The 19370-nt window shown below is 42.0% G+C and overlaps 1 protein-coding gene across 3 annotated transcripts in view; it reads right to left on the minus strand.

Annotated features, from left to right (window-relative positions):
- Window positions 1-17895, minus strand: part of CBR4 (carbonyl reductase 4) — a 32185-nt gene extending 14290 nt beyond the window's left edge. Inside the window, exons 1-3 of one of the 3 annotated variants that reach the window (XM_083367992.1) lie at window positions 16879-17895; window positions 13661-13815; window positions 13158-13278 (exon numbers count right to left, since the gene is read on the minus strand). In XM_083367992.1, the coding sequence (XP_083224118.1) occupies window positions 13158-13278; window positions 13661-13802 (263 nt within the window). In that variant the 5' untranslated portion in view covers window positions 13803-13815; window positions 16879-17895. Of the gene's footprint in view, window positions 1-13157; window positions 13279-13660; window positions 14652-16878 lie in introns of those variants that run through there. The other 2 variants (XM_083367993.1, XM_083367991.1) reach the window with 2 other exon arrangements.
- Window positions 17896-19370: the final 1475 nt, after the last annotated feature.

Consider the following 19370-nt stretch of genomic DNA (forward strand, 5'->3'; position numbering starts at 1 on the left):
GGCCCGAAGAGAAAAGGGGGGATTAAGCTGGTTTCACTTCTTCTGTGCCAACGTGGCTTATTCAGTAAAGTTTTATACTCTTGGAAAAACAATGCCCTAGGAGTTCCTTTTTTTAGATTTACCAACTGTGCAGTTGACATTAAACCAACTCTCTGTCTAGTAGCCTACCTGGACTCCACCAGGATGTTAGCAACTTCAAGATATCGGCAGCCAATCAAGACACAGATGGGGAGAAAAAGCTGGGGGGAGCCCCCTCTTGAGAGACTCCAAGGACTCAAGCCGAAGCTGGAATGCAAGCACCCGGCACACACCCCAATCACCCACGTTCAAGGGGGAGAGAGTGATGAAAGGAATCTACCTGGGCCTCAAGGTCTGGTGGGCAAGCTACATAGGGAAGGCAGCAGAAGCCCAGGACCAAGCAGTCCCCCCAGGTGAGCAGCTGAATGGAACAACCTGGCTGAGTGGAAGTTCCAAGCCAGGGCTCGCAACCCATTGATGGAACAGCTGAAAGTTCAGCAGACTGCAGGTCTAGGGAGCCACCTCACTGACGGCAGGAATCGCAGGAGCTAAGATGGGTGCCATGAAACCTCTGCCTACCCCATCTTCTCCCCTCCTGCAGCTGATGGTGCCAACCCCCCTTGGGGTGATGGAAGCCCCCACTAAGGGATGGCACTTCCCATCCCTGCTGTCTCCCCACCAGTGGATGCAGCCCCAGTGGCAGCTGGGGTCCCTGCTCCGGCCCCCCTGGCAGCAGTGGGGTTGCCACCTGGATACGTCTTGGTGTGAGAGGACCCACTGCCGCCTCCCCTGATGGTCCAGTTTGATGGGTGACCCAATAACCTGGCCTATTTCCTGACCCAGGTCTAGAACTAGATGGAATGCTATGGAGCGATGAACCCGGATCAGCGCGCTTGGGTCAATGCCATTACATCTAACCTAGAAGGGAGTGCCACAGGGTGGCTGATGTCTCTCCATGACAAAGGAGCTCCAGAGCTGAAAAATCTGGACACTTTCATGTAGGCCTTGCAAGACAGATTCAAGGACCTCACGTCAGCCCAGCGATCAGAGACCTGCATCCACTCCCTATGGCAAGGCAAGCAGCCAGGGGCAGAGTACATCCAAGATTTCCACAGCCTAGTGGCTCATTTGAGAGACTGGCCCAAGCATATGCTGGTCTACCAATTCCAGAAGGGGTTGAACAAGGAGCTGTATCACAACTGCCTATACTTGGGGGTGGGGGTGCCTTGCAACCTCCAAGCATGGTACTAGCTAGCTACAAATGTGAAGCTTGAACTGATGGAACACATTGCACATGAGAACCAGCCCCATTGAATGGCCATGAGACACCCAGTACCCCATGGAAGGAAATGGGGAGCACCCCCCACCATAGGGGAGAAGCCCCACCAGAGCCCAGGAACATGTTTCCGATGTGGGAAGGAAGGTCACCGAGTGGCCAACTGCCTTGTACCACAACTGGCATCTGCATAAGCCCCAGCCCAGGCAAAGAAAAAAAAACACCTGCAAAGCTGAAAGAGAAAAAGGTGGTTCAACCAGTCATGCAGGTCTTTCCCCAATCCAGAGAAGGGGAGGAAATTCCAATCCTGGCTTGGTCTTCTACAAAAGAGACAGTGAAGGAAAAGATGACCTGATGGTAAGTGGCACTATTATCCCTATGATGATTCAGGTGGAGATTTTGGTGCCCTGTTTGGGAACAAGATGGGGTCCTCATGGCCTTATTGGATTTGGGTTGCACTTGATGTCAAATCAGCCTTCAGACAGTGGAAAAACTAGGACTGAGGCTAAGGAACTTAACACAGCCCATGGGATTCTCCCAGTTCGATGGTTCCCTTATGGGAGGGGTACCTGCAACCATGGTCCTACGATTGGCCTGGTTGAGGAAATGGAATCTGTCAGTGGATTGGGACAGCAACAAGCAGTGTGTGCTGGACCAGATTATAGCTAATTTAGGAATTAAGAACTGTATTATAGTATTTTAGCATTTACAGGGTTAATACTGTATCCTTAGCAAATTGTATGTAAGAACATGTAGCATTTACAGGGTTAATGCTGTTTCCTTAAGAGATGGCTTCTGGGAAATGTAGTCTAGTTGTTAATCCTAAAGTTTATCTAGACAGTGGGAGGAGTTAAAAGTTTATTGCAGGACATTCTGGCTATGTGCCAGGGTGGTAAAAGCCTTTGCCTAATCAACCATGCTGCATGGATCAATCAGCATCTGTAACCAGATGGGGAATTCTTTTTACCTACAAAAATGGACAGATATGATTATGACCGGACGAATCTACTGCAAAGTAAGTCTGCTTAGAGTTCTTGGACAATAAATGTTTGTTTAAATCCATTTCATTGAGTTATACTTTCTGGATTCTGGAGCTACAAAAGCATTTTGGTTCTGAGAGCCAGAACAGTAAAAAGCGATAAAAATTCCCATGCCTCAGTCTTCATCTGGCTGAAGTAAAAAGGATTTAACTTGTCTTCTAAGAAAATACCTGCATGCCAATTTCGTCTGCTTGCATTAGTGAAGGAATATTGTGTTTTTCCTCTCCTCTAACTTCTGGAAAATTCCACTTCCTCTATTCTAAGAAACTCACCATTTCAATGAACTGCAGCCCCCCTGTCTTTCCTATCGCATGGAGGCCAGTGCACTTAGAAAGCCAGTATGTATGTTTTAAATCTCCCTGCCTGTTAATTTGCCAAAATAGAGGAAAAGGTTGCATCCTTGCTGAAAGTTCAAAAGAATTGTATCTGTGTCCTTCTTCCTGCCCACACAAAACAGCTCAAGAAAAGCGGGGAACTGCATATTAGCTAATTGCTTTAAAGAATCCTGTTCTTTGTCTCAACGAGCCAGCATAAAACACGTTGATCAGAGCAGTTCAACAAACTATTGGGGCCCTCTGGCTGGCCAAAAGAGGGCAATGAAATAATTAAATGTCATGGCAACCAGCTTGTAAGCCAAAGCATTTCAGTTTGCATTTGAAATAAATGAGTGAAGCTAACATCTTGCATGCCAGCTTGCAAACTTTTCATCTGGGATGACTTTAAACTACACTCCAGCTCACTCTTTTGTGTCAGCAAAGAAACAGTCCAAAAGTACTCCTCATAGAATTTGTCTCCTTTGTCTGCACATTACTCAAGGCAGCTCAGCAACTTTTGAGGCCTCTAGCTGGTCAATAAAGTAATAAACTGCCATGGTAACCAGGCAACTGGTGGGAAGAAGCTGACTCCTAGCCCAGTCGACCCCTCCCTTTGGAATGAAAGGAATGCAGACAGAGAGAGAAGGGCATTGATCCAGACTTATGTTTAAAGATATAAAGCCAGCCTTTCTCTGGGAAGAAAATAAAGAACACTCAGAAATATTCCTTAACTGCTAATGGATTTAGCACCCATTCTTGGAAAGCATATGTTCAAGATATCAAAGGACTTATAGCTCACTAAAGGGAATCAAAAAGCAAAAAGCCTATTCCAAGCACAGTCTAAATGCAGCACCACCCTCTGGTGGCAACCTGCAAACAATAAGCCTACATTTATGCTGTCTGCATACAAACACCTTAACATTTAAACTGTTTGTAGCAATGCGCTCTGGGAAGCCCATGCGCAGTGCCCTCTGGTGGCAACCTGCAAATAAAGCCTGAGCCAAGCTAAGCTACCCAGTCCCTACTAGATCAACTCAAGGGAAACAAAGCTGCAAATTAACTTTCATTAACTTTCATTTCATTCATACAAGTTTCACAGCCCGTGGTTGGGATTTTGACTTCGGACAGGCAGATCCTTAGCAGTTCTAGACCAGCTTATAGCTTCATGGTTCTAAGAAGAAAAAATTTGGCTGACCTTTGTTTCCAAGTGAAGTCTAGGAGCAGTGCTGTCTGGTAGCAACTTGCAAACAGCAGGCTTGCATTTACCCACACAGAACAGCGCACCCCTGGTGGCTGATCTGCAAATAACAGGCTTGCATTTTCCCATGCAAACAGCGCCCCTAGTGGTTAAAGAAGGAACTTTGCTGAAGCCTTTACTCACAGAGAGCATCCCCTAGTGGTAAAGAAAGAACTTTGCTAAAGCCTTTACTCACAGAAGGTGTCCCCTAGTGGTTAAAGAAGGAACTTCGCTGAAGCCTTTACTCACAGAAAGCGTCCCCTAGTGGTAAAGAGTGTCACTGAAGTCTCTAAACACACAGACAGTGCCCCTAGTGGTCAAAGAGTGAACTTCGCTGAAGTCTCTACTCATGCAAGCAGCGCACCCCAGTGGCTGCTCTGCGAATAACAGGCTTGCCTCTACCCACACAGACAGCCCACCCCAGTGGTGGATCTATAAACAACAGGCTTGCTTTCCACTCACGTAGACAGCACACCCTGGTGGCTGATCTGCAAATAACAGACTTGCATTTGCTCATGTAAATAGTACCACCTGGTGGTCAAAGAGCAAAGTTCACTGATTTTGTTCAAAATAGCTAGGAACCCTACAACTTCAGGCAACAAAGAAAGCCAACAGATGTCATGCGGTCATGTCTGATGGAAAAATGGAATGTGTTCCATCAACGCCATGAAAGATACTGGGAGAAATTACAGAAACTCTGCAAGGCATCCAAGGAGGAGCTTTTCCCCGAGCGCACTCTCTCATAGAAAGAGTTTTTCTTCAAATGGAAAGACTACGAGCGCCGTCTTGAAGAGGTCCAGTCGCAGCTAGGGGATCCAACACTCAAAAAGAAAATGCAACACCTCAAACTAAAAAACAAGGAATGCAAGAAGTTCCTAGAAAGTGTTCTGTACCAGCCTGCTACCGGCCCTGCAGAAAAGGCAGGGACAACCCCTTTACAAACGGCAAGAGGCTGGAACTAAGCCTGCCAAATTTATTAACATAAAACAGAGCAAAACAAGACATGAACCATGAAACAGGAGCTATGAAACGAACTATTCAAGCGGTTGCCTTCAGCAAACCAGCCCTCCCACACATTCCCCTTTTATACAGTTCATGGCGTGGCTTCTCTCTGCCTCCTTCCGAGGTGGCCCATTGCCTTCCTCTGTTTACTCCTGATTGACTGCCTCCTGCGTCGGGCATCCTTGAACAGGGCCAGCTGTGGGTCATCTTCATCCACGCTGTCAGGCTGACACAGCTGGGTCTCCGTCATGACCAGGTGGGAGGGGCCTGGCTGAGGGCTCTCATCAGCAAGCTCTCCAACCCTCTCAGCAAGCTCTCCAACCCCCTCAGCAAGCTCTTCAACACCCCCCTCCTCCTCTGAGTCATCCAACCCAACTGCCGAACCCACAGGCTGACCCTGAATCACAACAGAAAGTAAGGTTGAACTACACATGAAAGTCACACCGCTCGAGAAGGCCAAGTCCGAAGTATCCCGTCATTTGCATACGTCATCCCAGTGGGCACATGAATCTTCTCATTCATCCAAGAAAGCTTTGCCCTTGAGTCCCAAGTCACCACGGCCCAAGGCGCACAGCAGCATTTGAAAGCAAGCTCATGCCTCAGGCACCTCCCGTTACTCTAAAACAGGGGTGTCAAACTCAATTTCATTGAGAGCCGCATCAGCATTGCGGTTGCCCTCAAGGGGCCGGGTGGGTGTGGCCTGGGTGGGCGTGGCCTGCTGGCTGGGCATGGCCAGAGTGCCTATGGCCTACTGGGTAGGCGTGGCCAGCTCTACATCGTTCACATCAAGGGTGCCTATGGGGGCCTGGGCAGGAGTGGGACAGATCTGAGGGTCTCTGGCAGGAGGAGGGTCTCTGGGCCAGGGCCAAGGCAGTGGGGGCCGTTCCCTCACTGTTTCCAGGATGGCTTCGCGGGCCGCATGAAACCACTTCGTGGGCCGGATCCGGCCCCCGGGCCTTGTGTTTGACATGTCTGCTCTAAAACATCTCCTTGTCATAGCCACTCATCCCGAGTCTCCAGGGCAGTGCAAGCACAAGTTGAAGCCGCAGTAGCCACAGCAGGTTTATGCATGGCAAAGGAAGAGCAGCTGCTCAAGTTAGAAATGGCCAAAGCAGCCTGGAGTTGGATTGTTTATGGTCCGTGTTGCTGGCTTTTGGGTGGCACAGGCCATCTTCGCGTCGCCCGCATTCTGTGAAGCCAGTCAGACCATGTTTGTGGCCTGGCGGAAGATTCGTGGGGATTTTTATTTTAATTTTCCCCCCCACCTGCCCTAAGGAGCCTTGGTGGAGCAGTGGGCTAATGCCTCCTTAAGTAACACCAGCTGCCTGCAATTAGTGCAGGTTCACATCCCACCAGGCTCAAGGTTGACTCAGCCTTCCATCCTTCCGAGGTAGGTAAAATGAGGACCCAGATTGTTGGGGGCAATTAAGCTGACTTTGTAATAATGCCGCCTGGGTGTGTGTGTGAAAGCCCTAATAAGCAGGCTTATACATAGAATGAAGGCTACTGCTAAGCTTGTAAGCTGCCCTGAGTCTTCGGAATCTTATTAAAAAGACTTTTGTTGATTTTTATTCTACGTTGTATGCTAGAGATAAGATTAGAGATGTAGATATAGATAATTATTTGACAAGAGCTAATATTCCTGTTCTCACGCAAGAACAAAAGGAAGGGATGAATCAATTGATAACTGATGAAATTTTTTTAGCAATCAAACAACTGAAAGTGGGTAAAGCGCCGGGCACTGACGGATTGACTGCTGTGTATTATAAAAAATTACAGTTAGAAATGGTGAAGCCTTTAAGGGAATTGTTTCAGACAATTGGGTACCTCCATCTTGGAAGACTGTTTTTATTTCTTTGATCCCGAAGGAAGATCAGGATGTCACCCAAGCCAAAAATTATAGGCCAATATCACTTTTGAATACGGACTACAAGATATTTGCAAAAATTTTAGCTAACAGATTAATGAGGGTAATACAACATGGTGATCGAACTGGATTTATAAGTGGTAGACAAATGAAGAACAATGTGAGACATATTGTAGATTTATTGGAATTTTTGGAAAGAAACAATCAGATCCCTGCAGTGCTGATCTTTTTGGATGGTGAAAAAGCCTTTGATCAATTGGATTGGCAATTTTTGATGAAAGTATTAGAGAAAATGGAATTTGGGGATAAATTTTTACAACCAATTAGGGCAATATATCAAAAGCAAACAGCCCGTATAATAGTTAATAATAGGCTGACTGAATTATATAATATTGAAAAAGGTACAAGGCAGGGGTGCCCATTGTCACCTCTATTATTTGTTTTAACATTGGAAATATTACTGATTAAAATACGTGATTCGGATAAAATTAAGGGAATCCAAATAAGAGATCAGGATTATAGACTGAGGGTGTTTGCAGATGATCTGGTTGTTACGGTACCTCAGCCCGATTATTCAGTTGTAGAATTGATGGAGATAATAACGCAATATGGGAAAGTTTCTGGATTTAAGATCAATATACAAAAAACTAAAATATTGTCTAAAAATATGACAGTATCACAAAAGGCTGTTTTAGAAGAGGTAACGGGATTTGAAATAGTTAAAAGGGTTAAATACTTGGGGATATATTTGTCAGCCTCAAATGTGAAGTTGTATAAAAATAATTATGAAAAGTTATGGGGAAAAGTACAAAAAGAATTAGATAGTTGAAAAAAATTACAATTATCTTTACTGGGAAGAATCGCAGCAGTGAAAATGAATGTTTTGCCAAAATTTTTATTTTTATTTCAAATGATACCTATACTTAAAAAGGATTTAAATTTGGAGGAATGGCAAAAAGGAGTTAATAAATTTGTTTGGGCAGGGAAAAAGTTACGAGTTAAATTTAAGATAATGCAAGATACGTGTGAAAGAGGTGGTCTTAAAATGCCTAATTTCAAATTATATTATGAGGCTGCTGCTTTGTCAGCGATAAGTGACTGGTTTAATTTAACACAAACGAGATTATTAAATCTTGAGGGTCATGACTTGTTATTTGGATAGCATGCATATTTATTGTATGATAAGAAGGTGGATAATGTGTTTAAGATACATATTTTAAGGTATGCTCTGTTGCGAGTCTGGAAAAAGTAAATACCTAAACACGCAACAGAAAATATAAATGTTGGATTTAAACATGATGTGACTACATATAAGGAAATTTTAAGTTTTGAGAGGAATGTATGGCAATTAAAGTCATACAACATTTTAAAAGAAGAAAAGATTGTACAAACCTGGTTTCAGTATGGGCAATTACAGGCTAGGTGGAAAGAGGACCAGAAAACTGATTGATGAAAATTTGGTAAAGCAAATTAGAGATCAAGGTCAAGCACATATAAAAAGGATATATCTTGCATTGATAGAAATTGATTCAGAGACGGAACTTGTTAAAGATGATAAAGTGGGCTTAGAATTTTCAAGAAGTTATTACAATGGATATTTGGGAAAAGATCTGGGTGAGAAATGTAAAATTTACACAGGCCCAAAATTTAAGAGAGAACTTTTACAAAATGTTTTATAGGTGGCACTTAGATCCTTATAAATTAGCAAGTATGTATCCGAACTGCCAGCCCAAATGTTGGAGGTGTGGTTGTGAGGATGCAACGTATTTTCATATATGGTGGACTTGTAAAAGGGTTAAAGCTTTTTGGATTAAAATTTGGTGGAATTTGCAAAAAATATTCAAGAAAAGGATAAAGTTTTGTCCGCAACTGTTTTTATTGGGTATTATCACAGATACTACCGTTGTGGACACTAAGTTGATGTTGAATTTAATTACGGCAGTGAGACTTTTAGTAGCGCAATATTGGAAGAAGGAAGAACTGCCGACTATAGAAGAATGGACTTTAAAAGTTTCCAACTTGGCGGAAATGGCAAAGATCTCAGCGTATTTGAAAGACCAATCGCAACAGAGATACATTGTGGAGTGGAGAAGATGGATTGATTATATTCAGAATAAATATGGGACTAAAAAGTTTCATTTAGCATTTGAATAAGTAGCGGATATAATGTATAACTAGCTTGTAGTCATTTTATTAAGAGTTAAAGTGTGATAGAATTTAATATTTTATAGTTGTTTGCATATTTTAGATTATGTTTGTTTGTATTTTTATACCCTGTATTTTGCTCTGGGAAGTTGGGGAGGGGGGAGGGGAGGGGAGGTTTGGGGGGGTTGGGGAGGGGGGGTTGTATTTAAAAATGTATTGTAAAACTTTTCAATTAAAAAAAAGATACACACACCTTCAGCAGCCTCTGGCTGCAAGTAGTTTCACAAGTTTTTAACTTTTCAGGCAGGGAGAGTGTGTGTATGGAACAAGCCGTTCTCCTTCAGGTTTCAACTCATACACACTTAGATTAGAAGAATAATTAACTCAAGGCCACATAGGTAACAAGGAAAGAAATAAACATCTAAAATCTAATGAGTCTGTGGAAATGCAAGCTTGCCTGAGCAGGTTCAGAAGAGAAGCCAAAATTCAATCCAAGGTCTTTGAACACCAAATCAACTTTGTTATAATGGTCAGAGTTTCAGGGTTTCCAAGCAGAAATCACAACACAGAACAAGAGATCATAGAGTTGTTTCCAAGATCAGCAACGGCACACAAAATTTCAAGCATTCAACGTTTGTTCCCGACAAATGTCCCTCCCCACAGCATCTCCTTAAGTCTCAGTCTCCAGATGTGCCTTGTGGAGAGGAGCAGGGCGCTCTCCTCCCAAGTAGTTGAACCATCCTGCATTGTTCCCTCCTTCTCTCCATTCTCTAGGATCAGGAGGGAGTGGCCTTTGTTCATTACCTGAGCTCTGTCATGTTCATCCTGTCCCAATCCTGAAAGGCCCTGGCCTGCCTCGGCCTGCTTTTCCCCACATTCCTCTGAATCAACAGACACCTCTCCCTCAACCTCCATAGGCTCCAGTTCCAGCTCATTTTCCTCAGCAGATTCAGGCTCTGATGGAGGCATGACAATATGTTTACTACTGTTTCAGGTCTATCCTTCAGATCTGTTTCAGATCTATCCTTCTTCTAGGGCAGGAGTCCCCAACCCCCAGTCTGTGGATCGGTACTAGGCCACAAAATGCTAGCAACTGGGCTGCACGAACAAGCAAAGCCCCCTCTCTAGGATGCAGGCAGCACACGAAACCACGCACTCTCCAGTCCATGAAAAAAACCTTTCTCCAGAGAACCAGCCCCTGGTACCCAAAAGGTTGGGGACCTCTGTTTTAGGGGGCGGTCGGCATATCAAGACTGATTCACACTTTTACCTACACTTCCTCTTCACTCACAGCTTGACAATAATAGGGAGAGGGTGGTTGGAATGTAGGGGAGGGAGAGTAGTATTCAAGCATCCATTGGCACCATAGGACATTGCTGGCATCCCAAGGACACCCCGCGTAGATGTCTCAGTTTTACAGACTGTTTCTCATAAAAAAATGAATAGGCATGATTGATGGATGTTTTGGAATGTGGGTGGCCTGTAGGGAAAAGGGGGAATTAACTATGCTTGCTTTTGTGCAGGAAACCCAGGGCTAATTTCCCTGGTTTCATTTGTGCCAATGTGGTTTATTCAGTAAAGTTTATATCCTTAGAAGAACAATGTCCCAGGAGTTCCTTTTTCAGGATTCACCAACTGGACAGTTGACAGCAACAATCCAACCTCCCACAAGAGAAGCTGAGTAACAACTTTATTTAGACAAGCCCAAATGTATTGCAGCAACTCAGAACAGCAGAAAAAGGAAATGGAGCATCTATACAACATATTCCAACAAAATGGATATCCATGCAACTTTATCAAAAAGTCTCTGATCACTCAACACAATACAGCACAACCAACACAAACCCTTAAAAGAATTACATTGCCATACATCAAGAATATCTCAGAAACCACCAATGGACTACTACAACCACATGCAATTAGCATAGCACACAAGCCAACTAAAGCCCTTCAAAACATCCTAAGCAAACCAAAAGACCCAGCAATCCCAGAAGAAAAAACAGGAGTCATCTACAACAGTGCTTTTCAACCTTTTCACAAATTTAGGATATAGCAATACTTGACTACCACCAGTCATCTAGCAAGGTGTCAAAAACCTGATGACCAAAAAAAAGAAAAAAATGATAAAGAACAGGTAGTCCTAAAAAAGAAAAAAATGATAAAGAACAGGTAGTCCTCAACTTACAATAGTTTGCTTAGTGACTGTTACAATGGCACTGAAAAAGTGACTTATAATCATTTTACACACTTATGACCATTGCAGCATCCACAGGGTCATGTAGTTTATATTTGGATACTTGGCAACTGATTCACATTTATTATGGTTGCAATGTTTCAGGGTCATGTGATCCCCTTTTGCAACCTTCTGATAAGCAAAGTCAATAGAGAAACCAGATTCAGTTAACAACTGGGTTACTAATTTAACAACTGAAGTGATTCACTTAACAAATGTGGCAAGAAAAGTTATAAAATGGGACAAACCCATTTAATAAATTTCTCATTTAGCAACATAAATTTTGGGCTCAATTGTGGTTGTAGGTTGAGGACTATCTTTACACCCACTTACCATACTTTAATGGGAAACTTGTGCCTGTTTCTCTGACATTAATCTTTGCACTGTTCTATCCCCTCTCTCCCTCTGCTTGTCTCAAAGAAGCCTCTCCTCTTCTCCATCTCTCTTTCTCCATCCTCTTCTCTTTCCCCGTCTTTTTTTTCCTTTCCCTTTCCCACCAAAACCTCCTCTTTTTACATCCTCTCCTCTCTCCCCCTCCTCCTCTTCTCTTCAGTGCAACTCCAGCTGACTCCTCTCCCCCAGGCTGTGTGCTGCTCCATCTTTCTCTGTCCCCTTATCTTTCCCCATCATCTTTTTTTTCTCTCTCCCACTCCTGCCAAAATCTCCTCCTTTTATATACTCTCCTCTCTCCCTCTTCTCCTCCTTTTCTCTTTGGTGCAACTCCAGCTGACCCCCCTCCCCCAGGCTGTGCTCTGCTCCCAGAAGCGACAATCAGCTGGCACCCTGCACCGATCAGCACTTTTTTTTAAATCCCATTTATATCCCGCCCTTCTCCGAAGACTCAGGGCAGCTTACAATCTAAGAAGCACAAATCAATGTGCTTAGCAATAGCCTTCATTCTATGTATATGTCTGCTTATTAGGGCTTTTGCCCCCCCCCCCCCCAGCGGCATTTTTTTACAAAGTCAGCTTATTGCCCCCAACAATCTGGGTCCTCATTTTACCTACCTCGGAAGGATGGAAGGCTGAGTCAACCTTGAGCCTGGTGGGACTCGAACCTGCACTAATTGCAGGAAGCTGGTGTAACTTAAGGAGGCATTAGCCCACTGCTCCACCAAGGCTCTTGGGTGCTCAGCAGAGCCCCAGCAACACCAAAGCTCCAACTGACTCACCCACAGGCCTGTGTAGCGCTGCTGCCACTTTAGCTCATCCCCCTGCTACACTTTTACACTTTTTATATACTTTTTTTCTACAGTTCTTTTCAACCCATCATACGCATACCACCTGCAAGGTGCCGACCTACCACCAGTGGTATGCATACCACAGGTTGAAAAGCACTGATCTACAACATACAATATAAGAACTGCAACAACCATGTAGGACAAATAGGCAGAAGATTGGCAGAATGCATCCATGAACACCAACTGGCAGTCAAAAGGCATGATGATTTTTTTTTAATTTTACAACATATAGACAGATTTAACCACAGTTTCAATTGGGAAAATATGACAACCCTACACCAGGCCAAGACAATCAACCAGCCCAAAAGGGAACAAAAAGACTCAAGCACCTCTCCACCAGCAATCAGGACCCAGATAAGCATAGATTAACTCCAAGGTTAATATCAGACCAACCAAGTAAACAATACCCCAATCAAGAAATTGCCAAAGAGCCAACAGTAAAAAGCCCCAACCAAAGAATCTCTAAGACTCCCCCCACCAACACTGACAGGTAAGCCACTAGAATATAAACTGACAGCAAACAGCACTCCTTACTAGAACTGATGATATTACCTAGTTTGGGTAATGAAACATCTGCAAGAAAACAAGCAAGCTCAGAGAACACCAAAGACCCCTCAGTGTTAACTATTGGAAAGAAAGTATAATTATTCTCTCTGTGTGCGTCTCTATGTCTTTATCTATATTTCTTCTATAATTTATGTATTTTTATTCTGTAAAACAAAGTAAATTGCATGCTGCTTTTTATACAAGGTATTTTCATGTTACAATTTAAATGTGAAACTAACCTGTTGATACCTGCAGAATTAACCAGATAGCGTACATGACCTAATTTGTTCTCTATTTCTTTAAATGTTTTTTGGATGGCTTCTTCTTTGGTGATGTCACAACTCAGTGCAAGATGACCTGCTGTGTTTAAATGAAATCCATGATGACATGTAAATTACTCAAAATCAGGTTTGCAATTTTTAAAGCAGAACTATTGTAAAAAGAAGTAGTAATTTTTAGATAACTGAAAACAAGGCACAGTAAGGGTACAAGTTTCTTTCTGAACAGTATCCATTACTGAAAAATATTATTTTGTTAAAATATATCCAGGCCTTCAGCTCCTGATCAAATGGCAGAATATTAATCCAACAACTATTTCCCATAAAAAAATAAAGTGATTTTACAAGCGTCTTCAGTTTAAAAGAATTTAGCAAATTTCTATTAGATAATGTGCTGTTTAAGTAGTTCCATATGCTTTCTAAGGTACTGTATATGTGAAAAACAAATATCAACACTTACTTACCTCCTAATCTATCCACAGTAGCTTGAGCTCTGTCCAGATTTCTTGCTATAACAGCCAGGCAATATCCTTTCTGTGCTAGGAGCTGTGCAGCAGCCTGACCAATTCCCCGAGAACCACCAAAAATGGCACAAACCTTTGACATCTCCAAAACATAACTGACAAATAATAATTATTATTGATAGACATATATTGCTCCTGCATATGAAATAAAATCTTCCTCTGTTTCTACTTCTGCAACTATTTAGAATATATATTATAAAATCTCTTCCAAAAATGGAGTAAAAGGGACTACATGCAGGTAGCTGACAGTTTCTCTGACTATTGAGCCTAATGGACTCTGATTCCATTCAGATTTAGAAATATTGCCACATTTAATTTCTAATGTACCAAAGGTACGGCACTGAATCTTTGAGATAACATTTAAGTAAAAGATTCCTGTTAATCCATATTTTATGTCCAAGTCTTTTTATACTCTGCATAAATTCTTCCTACCAAAAGTTTACCTGAAAAGTCAGTTTTCATCTGCACTGTAAAGATAATAGCCACAATTAAATATTACCCATTTTAATAATATAGGTGGTTCTTGATTTATGATCACAATTGAGCCCAACATTAATATTGCTAAGTGAGACAGTTTTTAAGAGCCCCATTTTAGGACTTTTCTTGCCATAGTTATTAAGTGAATCACTGCAATTGTTAGTGGTACTATTGTTAATCTGACTTCTCCATTGAATTTGCTTGGGCCTTATCTAACAAAATGAAATTCAATGTAGAGAAAAGCAAAGTCTTACATTTAGGCAGGAAAAACCAAAGGCATAAATATAGACTGGGCGAGACCTGGCTCAAAAACAGTAACTGTGAGAGGGACCTTGGAGTCCTAGGGAACAATCACTTGACTATGAGCCAGCAGTGTGCAGCAGCAACTAAAAAAGCTAACAAAATTCTGGGTTGTATAAACGGAGGCATAGAATCAAGATCATGAGAAGTACTATTACCGCTTTATAAAGCCCTAGTAAAACCACACCTAGAATACTGAAGCCAATTTTGGTCACTATACCACAAAAAAGATATCGAAAGTTTGGAAAAAATTCGAAGAGCAACTAAGAAGATCAAAGGCCTGGAGACTAAAACATATGAAGAAGGGCTACAGGTTTTGGGTCTGGCTACTCTAAGGAAAAGAAGAAATAGGGGAGACATGATAGCAGTGTTCCAGTATCTGAGGGGCTGCCACAAGGCAGAGGCGGCCAGGTTGTTCACCAAAGCACCAGATGTAAGAATGAGAATCAACGGTTGGAAACTGATCAAAGAGAGAAGCAACCTGGAACTAAGGAGAAATTTCCTTACAGTGAGGAAAATCAACCAGTGGAACAGCTTACCCCCAGAAATTGTGGGCGCTCCATCATTGGAGATTTTTAAGAAGAGACTGGACAGCCACCTGTCTCAGACAATATAGGTTCTCCTGCTCGAACAGGGGGCTGGACTAGAAGACCTCCAAGGTCCCTTCCAGCTCTATTCTATTCTAAATGAGTCAGTCATATGTTGCAGCCACCAAAAAACCCAATGCAATCTTAGGCTGCATTAACAGAGGGTTAGAATCAAGATCATGAGAAGTGATACTACCACCTTATAATGCCTTGATAAGACACACTTGGAATACTGCATCCAATTTTGGTCACACAATATAAAAAAATGTTGAGACTCTGGAAAGAATGCAGAAAAGAATGACAAAGATGATTGGTAGGACTAGAAGCTAAAATGGTTACAGGAATTGGGTATGTCTAGTCTAGTGAAGAGGGACGCGGTGGCTCAGTGGGTAAAGACGGTGAGCTTGTCGATCAGAAGGTTGGCAGTTTGGTGGGTCAAATCCCGAGTTCTGTGTAACAGTGAGCACCTATTACTCGTCCCAGCTTCTTGGGTAAAGATGGTGAGCTTGTCGATCAGAAGGTTGGCAGTTTGGTGGGTCAAATCCCGAGTGCTGTGTAACAGTGAGCACCTATTACTCGTCCCAGCTTCTGCCAACCTAGCAGTTCAAAAGCGTGTAAAAATGCAAGTAGAAAAATATGGACCACTACGGTGGGAAGGTAACAGCGATCTGTGCGCCTTTGGCATCTAGTCATGCCGGCCATATGACCACGGAGACATCCTCGGACAAGCGCTGGCTCTTCGGCTTTGAAATGGAGATGAGCACCAGCCCCTAGAGTTGGAAACAAGTAGCACGCATGTGCAGGGGAACCTTTACCTTTAATCTAGTGAAAAGAAGAATTAGGGGTGACATGATAGCAATGTTCCAATAATTGAGGGGCTGCCACAAAGAAGGGGTCAACCTATTTTCCAAAGTATCAGCTGGCAAGAAGCAATGGATGGAAACTGATTAAAGAGAGAAGTAACCTAGGAGAGATTTCCTGACATTAAGAACAATTAACCAGTGGAACAGCTCGCCTTCAGAGTTTGTGGATGCTCGAACACTGCAGGCTTTCAAAAAGAGGCTGGAGAGCCATTTCTCTAAAATTGTATAGGGCAGGGGTAGGCAACTTTGGCTTTTATGGCTCGTGGACTTCAATTCAGTTGAAGTCCACGAGTCATAAAAGAGCCAAAGTTGCCTACACCTGGTATACGGTCTCCTGCTTGGATTGGACTAGAAGCTGTCTTTGAGAACAACTAGCCCGCCCTGTGTTGGTTGCAGCGATGGAACTCAGATCGATCTCATTCAGAGAGCCCCAGGTTGAAAGCAGCTGGTTTGGAAAGCGACTGAACACGGGAGTTATGACTTAAATAGCAAAGTACAGTTAAGCGGTTCCTGCAGGACCGCACAACTATTTCTAGTAAAAGTACCATCTTCTTTGTTGTCAGTCATGGAATGAAATTTAAGGCTAGCTTTTCGAGCCCAGATGCTCTTTTCGCCCATGAGGTGTCCAAGAGTGTTTTTACATCTTGCTAGCCTACAATGCAACACGCAAACACGTCACTTCCACAACCCAAGAATCGCATTCTCCAAACGCAGCGTTCCACTCAGCTGCAATAACATTAAGTCGCAGCTTGGGACGCTACAGGGATGCAACCCGGCAGCAAAGCCACAACCCTGAACCACGCGTCAGAACACGAACAGCACGTGATCACCGACCGTAGTAATTGTACCTATCCGAACGCGCGCAGGGCGGACGAACGGACAGGGGGGGGGGGGGGGGGAAAGGCCGGGAGGGAGTGGGCGAGGTACTCACGTGACCGAGACACGGCCAATGCTAGCTGGCTGGGTCTCGGATCGTTTAATTGCCCTTAACCAGCGAGTACGTCTCTAATCTGCTTCCTGGAAAGCGAAGAGTCGACTGGAAGCCTTCTTGAACTCCCTTGGCCGTGTCTGAGTTCTTCCACCCAGAATGGGCGGTCTTTAGCCTACTAGGGGCGTGGCCATCATTTGAGGGACTTCCCTTTTTATCCCTTTTTGGCAGTTGCAGTTGTTTTCTTTACCTTGTATTGAACTGATATTTTGTTTAACTTTTTTTTAAAAAAAATGTCTTTTTGTGGAATTAGCAATTATTCTGCTTATTGACAATGTCAAGTGCTTCTCACGTTAAATGCTCTTATTTATGTTTATTATCGTTAGTATACGATATGCGATTTTAATGAATTATTTATTAGATTTATATTATACGTTTCCTTCTGGACCTCAGGGCAGCGTACATGATATTTCTCTATCTTATTTTCTAGATCACTTCAACCCAATGGCATCTACTGAGTTTTTACGTCCAAGGATGAAGTAGAACCTTTTAATCTTTATAGAATCCAATGGTCTGACCATTACATCCCAGCTTTTTTGGGGGGGCGGAGGGGGAATAGGACCTTAACAACTTAAAAATCTGATCTATAATCCTAATCTCACCCACTTTTAGAAGATGGTCTTGATATAACTTGCAAGCCTGCTGCAGTCTTCAAGCAGACAAAACTTCCATTTGGCAGCATCTGTAAAACAAGCCTTTTTAAAATGTATTTGTATCGTATTAGTGCATCAAGCTATCAATTAAAATCAAGAGAAAGATTTCTGATTAAAATGTGTATGCATTTTCTCATTATTATGGCGAACTAATACCAGTTATCTAATATTAATTCTGATGTAACATTTTGTTCTAACAATTCTGTTAAAAATACCTGATAAAGGATTTTCATTTGATTCAGACAAGATTTTTAAACCATGATAAGTAATAATGGCTCTTTAAGTTTACTGTTAGATGCAAACACTAATCCCTAAAAGAGTGAATTTAAAATAAACACATGACTTGCTATTCATTGTGACCTTAGCAAAATAGCAATACAGTAAATGCTAGAGTTCCTAAAACTATTTAAAACTACATAGTATGTATGTCTGTATAAGTATATGTGTATAATAACTGATAATTGTTATAGCCATTAAATGATATGCTCATATTTCATGAAAAATATCTTTTTAGGTTTCAGGAAGCTTGAAGAACTTGCTGACATTTTCCAAACATGATAGAAATTGACGATAGAAATTTTGGTCATACAAATAGTTAAAGAATTGTCACTAGCTTTCAGAATATGTCAAATATATATTCTGTTAACTAATTATGTGGTGCTGTGATTTAATAAGCTACTGTATAAGTAATTCTGTCAATTTCATAGGGGGTCTTTGTCATCAGTTTGTTAAATAATTTGGCTGTAAATAGAAATTTTCATCAAAGAGAAGAAACAGAACCAAGATAACTTCAGAGCATGGATTCATTTGTGCTAGAAAAGGAAATTGTTAATTTATTAATGCTGTGGGAATAATAATAGAACCCAGGATTTTTCCTATGCAGGCAAAAACTAAACAAAATTACTTAATTACACTTTAATTATACTCCACCATGCTTTGTGAAAACCTTGTATGCAAAATTAACATTTTAGAACATCTGTAAAATAATGTCTGTTGCCATTCAAATGAAACAACTACAGAATCAAAAGGAACATTTCATCTGATTTTAAGAATTCCCTATTAAAAATAAGGCAGTAAGCAAAATATTTTAAACTACATAATATAATAAGAATATAATGCCAATTTGTATAATAAATGTATTTTAGTATTCAAACACATTTTGCCACAGAATACAGTTGATCCATGTACTGTGTTTGAAATGTTTACTTTGAGTGTAGTGCAGAGGAATTTTGTGCATTTATCAATTGATCCTAAGTGTGTTTACTTTGAAATAAATGTTATTTAGAATTCTAGATTAGATTAGGTTAGATTAGTTTATTGACCAAGTCTGATTGAAGACACAAGGAATTTGTCTCTGGTGCATAAGCTCACAGTGTACATAAGCACATTGATTTGTGCTTTAAATTGTAAGCCACCCTGAGTCTTTGGAGAAGGGCGGGATATAAATGGGATTAAAAAATTAAAAAAAATATAAACAAGTGATAGGTCATAGATCATAATAAACAATTGATAAATCATAAGAAACTAATAGGAGAAGACAGTAGGAAAGATGAGAGGATGAGAAAGGAGACTGCTTTGGAAATTAAATGTTCCGCAGAGTAATGGCACGGAGGGAAAAAAAATACCTTTGTATCTAGTAGTTTTGGTGTCCTGAGAGAGAAGTTGAAATAGATTATCTCCAGGATGTGAGGGATCCTTAGATGTTTTCTCAGCCCTCTTTCTGGTTCGTGGAGAATCCTCAATGGAAGACAGGCTGTTTGCAATTGCTTTTTCTCCAGTCCT

The sequence above is a fragment of the Vipera ursinii genome (genome assembly GCF_947247035.1).
Source record: "Vipera ursinii genome assembly, chromosome: 7".
Classification (NCBI taxonomy): Eukaryota; Metazoa; Chordata; class Lepidosauria; order Squamata; family Viperidae; genus Vipera; species Vipera ursinii.